General features: G+C 36.8%; 1 protein-coding gene across 1 annotated transcript in view; it reads right to left on the bottom strand.

Annotated features, from left to right (window-relative positions):
- LOC107582755 (zinc finger E-box-binding homeobox 1-like) overlaps window positions 1-6,750 on the bottom strand; it is a 74,381-nt gene that overhangs the window by 10,322 nt on the left and 57,309 nt on the right. The window contains exons 3-4 of the mRNA XM_016268739.1: window positions 1,686-1,841; window positions 39-241 (exon numbers count right to left, since the gene is read on the bottom strand). Coding sequence (XP_016124225.1) covers window positions 39-241; window positions 1,686-1,841 — 359 coding nt within the window. The remainder of the gene's footprint in view (window positions 1-38; window positions 242-1,685; window positions 1,842-6,750) is intronic.

The following is a 6,750-nucleotide window of genomic DNA, read 5'->3' as shown; positions in this document are numbered from 1 at the left end:
AAACTTCTTACAAACATTACAGAATAAGGACAGAATACCTGTTCTCGGCCAGCTTTGTGCGCGGTCATGTGTCTGTCAAGCTGTGTTCGATAGGCAAAGGTGTAGCTGCAGAGAGAGCAGCTGAAGTTGTCCTCGCTCTTCTCGTGTCTGTATTTAATGTGCTCCTTCAGTGAGGTGTAACGCTTGTAACCACGAGAGCAATAGGGACAGGTGAGGAGCTGAGAAAATGAGTCTGGCGTGCCTGAAAGTGAGAGAAGAGTAGATTACATTTTCATTTTTGGTGACTCTCTCCTTTATTTTCTCAAAAGCATATATTTGAAACAAGAAAAAAAATCTTATCTATCAGTAGTTGTAAATGTATGCAAATTTGCATACAATAATTTATGATGTTGTTCAAATATATCTGAAGAGGTGTGCAAGTAGACTAATGTACTATAAAACAAGGGAATGCAATTGTATGGATTTCTGGCATAGAAGATTATCTGTGAAGTGTGTGTGTGTCTGTGCGCGCATGCAGACATGGATCAATGCACTGGCAAATGAGAATATGAGAGTTAGGGAAGATCTTTAATGTGTGACACTTCCCATCCTGAAATATCTCCAGCATGAAGAGCTGAACAACAGCAGCCAACATAAAAAGAACAAGGATTGGCAGCTGGGTAATCAAAGAAAACCACGGCAACAAGACAAATAATTACATGGCTGAACAATGGATTTCATAAATAAAAGAAACATGCGGGTGAAGCCCGTTACAAAAGCAACGTGAATAACAGGCCAGAGAAGTTTTGACAGTGCATATTAACAAAATAATAAAGCCATGGTTGACACATCAAACACATCATACACTGTCATAATTTAATAAATGTAATTTAAATGCCATTATAGTGCATACAAATTAAGATACACTATTGTCATATTTCTCAAACCAAATGTCTAAATTTAAGGAAACATTTATCTATCTTATATAACACAAATATATCTTGGTCAAAATGTTCAAATATCAAGTGGAAAATGAGCAGGCAATACCTGGACTGGTTTCTGACCAGCTCTCTCACAGGTAACATATTACCTGTTAACAGGTAACATATTAACCTTCTCTCTCTGGTCAGGTGAAATGTTCTCTCTCTAGCACAGCAACAGGGACGTGAGAAAGTAGCTCAGGTATGGGAGATTTGCGCAGGTGTAACAGAAATCGGTTCAGAGCCATTAGTGGTCAAGGAGAAGTGTGGCTGTTGTGTCTGTCTCCATATGCAAGATTCGAATGGCATGTGCATACAGTTGCAGGAAAAAGTATGTGAACCCTCGTGTCTTCTGCATAAATGTCTCCAAAAACACACTGATTGCCAATGAGCAAGATGAAATGTTGAATTTGCTATTCAGAAGCATTGTCTGATGTTAACTGAGACTTGTTATAGCACTTGTATATCATTGCTCTTTTGTTGATTTTGATTGCTTCCATTGTCCTCATTTGTAAGTCGCTTTGGATAAAAGCATCTGCTAAATGTAATTATGCTTTTTTTCTTCTTCTTTTTTTAACTTTCAACACTTAAGATTTGTTGACACAAATCCATAGCAATCCCAAGGGTTCACATACTCACTCCTGCAACTGTATTTATATTCATCTTGTGTGATGTTACCTGGTGAAGTGTTTACGATGTGTGTGTGTGTGTGATGCGTGCATGTACCATTTTCATCATGTCCGCTGGTTTCTGGCGTGCCCTGTCGCGGTCCATCTTCTGGAGCCTCCGGGAAGATGACGGCTGTGTCTCCTTGCTGGAGCATCTCCTCAACCAAAGCGTCTCTGCTCCTCTCATCCTCATCTGACACACACTCCTCTTTCACTGCAACACACATAAATACACACTTACACTGATGCGCACCGCTGTGTCTGTGGACAGAATATCAGTCATATGATACGGCCCAATGCACAATAAAAATCTGAAGGATGAGTAATTTGAATGAGAGCGAATAACAGCCAAAATACTTAGTTGTGAATCACTATTAAACAGTACATTAGCTAAATACTCAGTGGATTTTGAGTGGGTATAAGCTTTAGATACATAGCTTCACGTACGTGGGTATGTTCACCCACAAAAACACATATTAGTCCTGGATTGCACATTTACCTATTAAAAGCAAATGAAAAATAAATTACTCTGGTGCAGCTAATTCAATTTTGGGCTTAATGCACAATCTGAGCTCAACGTCCCCATTAAACGAGCTTCTTTAATTTAAGAAATGTACTCTCATTCTCTTTTGCTCACAAACGAAAGATTGGCCGAACTAACGATTGCAAATGAACAAGCAAAGGCTTCGGGAGAAACGGAGCCCTCGGGCGGCAGACTGTGCCTTAGCAATGCGCTCTCTCATGCGTATGCTGAAAATGAGTCCGCAATGTCAGCAATTACAACTAATGGCATTTGCTAGCGAGTCAAAACAACAATCGGAAACACCTGAGGACATTTGTGCATCGGAACGATTTAAGAGATACTGCCATATGTGAGGACAAACACAAAATGAAGAGGTGTTTTTGGTTTGTTAGTTTTGGTTTATGTCAGTGTTATTTTGCTCGTTCTCGCTCTTTCTCAGCAGCTCTTTTTGTAGTGCACTCAACCCTTGTCAGCAGTGATGTCTCCATAAGGGACACTAATTCACACCGACACTGTTTATTTGTCTGACATGTAGGTTTTTCTCACCACCGTATAGACCGATGTCCTTGGTTCTATACAAAGATGACACATATCCTGTTATTTTATTTATTTTTCTTATCATTATTTAATTTTTTTTTTTTTTTTTTTTTTTTTTTTATTTTTTTATTTTTTTTTTTTTTTTTTTTTTTTTTTGTCACTTTTGTCTTTAAAATTTATATTTAATTGTCAATAGTTATTATAATTATTAGCTATTGAATACGAATTCATTATTTATTATTAATTAACATTTTATTTTTATCATTTGCGTTTTTAAATTAATAAACCTATATTAATTAATTATACATGTATTTAATATTTTATTTTAGTCCATTCTACTCTGATTGAAATGGCATGACTTTAGTTTATGATGATGTCCATAAATAGAAACATTTATTAATTCATTACATGCATCCAACATTAATCAAGATTAACAAAATACATTTTAATGTTATAGTTATCTTGTCGTATTTTAGTTATTTTTTTCATTATGATAAAATTGTTGATTAAATCTGGTCAACAAAAATTTTTGTCAGTAATTTTGCTGACCAGAGTAACACTGCCTATCGTGCAAGCAGGTACAAGAACAAGAGTAACAGAAGACTAATTTTACAGACTCATTTACATATTCATTTAAACTACGCTCTTGCCATTTACAGACAGAAAAAAACATGACCTCAACTTCACTAAAATGACCGGATATCATGTTTCAGTAGGTTCCTCCAAAACGTTCCTGAGAGGTTTAAATTATGTTGAAATCTGGGTGTGAGATGTTCCGCTAGTGAAGAAACAGATGATTACCAGAGCTCTTGCTCTGCACTACACTCTTAAAAATAAAGGTGCTTCACGATGCCATAGAAGAACCTTTTTGTCTAAATGGTTCCATAAAGAACCTTTAACATCTGAAGAACCTTTCTGTTTCACAAAAGGTTCTTTGTGGCGAAAGAAGGTTCATCAGATTACAAAAAGGAATAAAAGAGATGGTTCTTTAAAGAACCTTTGACAGAATGGTTTGTTGTGGAACCAAAAATGGTTCTTCTATGGCATCGCTTGAAGAACCTTTTGAAGCACCTTTATTTTTAAGAGTGTATACAGCCATTACAGCTGAACCAAACACGCTGTTGTCATGACTTCACAACACAACTGTAGCCGTGACAATCTCACATTATAAGTGGGCCAGAGATAGAGACATGAATGTTAGTGGGGCTGGACGAGAATGTCTCCTTCCTCATTCTACACTCAGATCTACACTACAGCGTTTCCAAGAAACGTTCACAAACTAGGCTCAGCACTTTATTACGCCTCATTATTAAAGTCCCGTGACATCTTGTGAGGAACAATATCCACTCAGGCCTTACAATAAAAACTGTTGACAGAGGCAGACAGATTGTCTTGTGATTGTACAACAAACTAAAACTTTCTTTGAAGCGAATTAAGATAGCCTACTTGTTGTAGTCTAAGCTCAGTTAAGTAGCTAACACGTGTACATAAATGTATATGACATCCTGACCTTGTTAAACACATTAAGGGTGAAGGTCAGATAAAGTGCAAGAGTGTTCTGTGACGGGCTTGGTTTGATTTGAGGATGACGCACTAGTTAGCATGTTAGAGCTGGGTCACATAAGTGTAAAGCTCAGCCAGTTCACAGATTTACTTTAACTCGGATGATTAAGTAGAGAAAATGAAGACATATGTGCATCTCGTGAGGTACTGTAAGCATAGTTCCACTATCCATTAAACCCACTAACAAAACCGTTACGGTTGACTATGGCATTCTCACTGAGGCTGAATGTGGCCCAAATCTGATTTTCTGCTCAAATCTGATTTTTCTGTGAGGTTGCTCATATGACCCTTTAAATCTAGCCTGTATCAGATACTGGTTTGAACAGACAACACTCTTAAACTGATTTTTGCTTATACCGTAAAACACCCTGGCATGTCCAACAGAAGTAAATAGGTGGAGGCAATGCTATGATTCTACACTGAATAATTATAAAAGAAAAGCGATCAAAGTGATTCAAGAATTGTAATTCTTACATTATCTCTTTGCCCTTATAATTAATCAATGTGCACAATAATGAGTGTGAGACTATTTATAATATTACAGTAATGAGAATTAAAAGTTTAATTATTAAGGTTATATATGCATAAAGATTTATTCATAAGTTTGGTGTCAGTAAGTTAATTTTATTCAGCAATGACGCATTAAAATGATCAAAAATAAATTCATTTATAATGTCACAAATATTTCCATTTAAAATAAACGCTGTTCTTTTAAATTTTCTATTCACCAAAGAATCCACCGTGAACACACACCCGGAGCAGTGGGCTGCCATTTATGCTGTGGCGCCCGGAGAGCAGTTGGGGGTTCGGTGCCTTGCTCAAGGTCGTGGTATTGTAGGTGGGAGAGAGTGCTGTACATTCACTCCCCCCACCTACAATCCCTGCCGATACGAGACTCAAACCCGCAACCTTTGGGTTACGAGTTCGACTCTCTAACCATTAGGCCACGACTGTTTTGTGGAAATGGTTTCCACAAAAATCTCAATCAGCACAACTGTTTTCAACATTGATTTTAATAAGATATGTTTCTTGAGTGCCAAATCAGCATATTAGAATGATTTCTGAAGTATCATGTGACGCTGAAAAGTTTTTATATTCATATTATATTTCATAATATTTCTCTATTGCATTTCAAAAAAATTTTTTTTCAGAATTTATCTTACGGACCCCAAACACTGGGGGTAGAATGTTAACTGAACAGCTCTTTATGAGATTCACATGATTCGGATTCTTCTGTGCCTCACAGCATAGACCAGGCATATTCAAATGGCAGACCCAGGCTTGGATCCAATCGGACCGCGAGACAATGGAGGCACTATTTTACCACCATTTTTCTAGATAAAGTGAGCAGCGAGTCAAAACAATGAAGCAGTTCACACCCCGAGTGCTCAGGGTCGTTTATTGTAACAATCTATCGCCATTATATTCTCTAATATCTTTATCTAGATTGTAGATCCAAATGCGATTCATGCAAGCCCTTCCTGTGTGCATTGCTTCTCTAAAGACACTAAAGCGCCATTAAGAGCTGCCGATGACGTGGTTATTTTAACAACCGTAGCAGAAACGCAGTGAGTGGCAAAATACATCGATACTTTTGCTCAAACACTGCAGAAAACAACTGCAAACCCTGCAAATATATCTGATCATTCAAACCAGGTTTGTGATAAGACAATTCCATCTACATTTAGCATTAATCGGCATGTTAAGAGCATTTTAAAATAAACTTATTTTAAAATGGCAAACTTTGAAATGACTAGTTAACTTTGTTTTCTGTTTATGACAAGAGCATTTTGATTATCATGTACATGTACACATTTGTTTATTTTAGTAGATACTTATTTTAAGCAAAATATTACAATGGTTCAAGAGAAAAACTGTCACATAAAAAAAAAAAATTCTCAGATGCCCGTGCCCTTTGGCTCTGAGGAACCAATATCTTCATTTTAGATTATTACCTTGACTGTTTGTTTAGGTTTTTTCTTTCTCTTTTACAAAGCACTACTGGCGCCCAGATGGATATATATATATACCAAATTCTGTCATGAAACACTAGATGGCGTAAACTGATTATATTCTTAGCGTTAAATGACTTGTCAAGCTGATTGGTTCATGTTGCATTCGCAGCCATTGAGCTTGTTGCTTTACATTTAAATGGCTGATTAACTTTCCTCTGAGTTCCTTTGAAACCCTACACCTTCCCCAGCTCCACCTGTACAGATCTGCTACGGGTTATTTTATATCATGCAGCAGCAGTATGTCTTAAATACTCACAGCACCATATCGGCTTATGCATTGGCATTAGTAAATTCCTGTACTTGCTTGCAGCAGCGATAATCTACAAAGACAGCAATAACCAACAGCAGCATTGCAGATCTATTCCACCAAGACCAAATACATTAACATGGTCATATCCATTACCATGCTAAAATCTTCCTAGAGTTCTCATGATAGAAAAGAAAAAAAATATATATATATATATATATATATATATATATATATA

Source organism: Sinocyclocheilus grahami, unplaced genomic scaffold (assembly GCF_001515645.1).
Source record: "Sinocyclocheilus grahami isolate Dianchi unplaced genomic scaffold, SAMN03320097.WGS_v1.1 scaffold47.1, whole genome shotgun sequence".
Classification (NCBI taxonomy): domain Eukaryota; kingdom Metazoa; phylum Chordata; class Actinopteri; order Cypriniformes; family Cyprinidae; genus Sinocyclocheilus; species Sinocyclocheilus grahami.
This window is presented reverse-complemented; position numbering and strand designations above follow the sequence as displayed.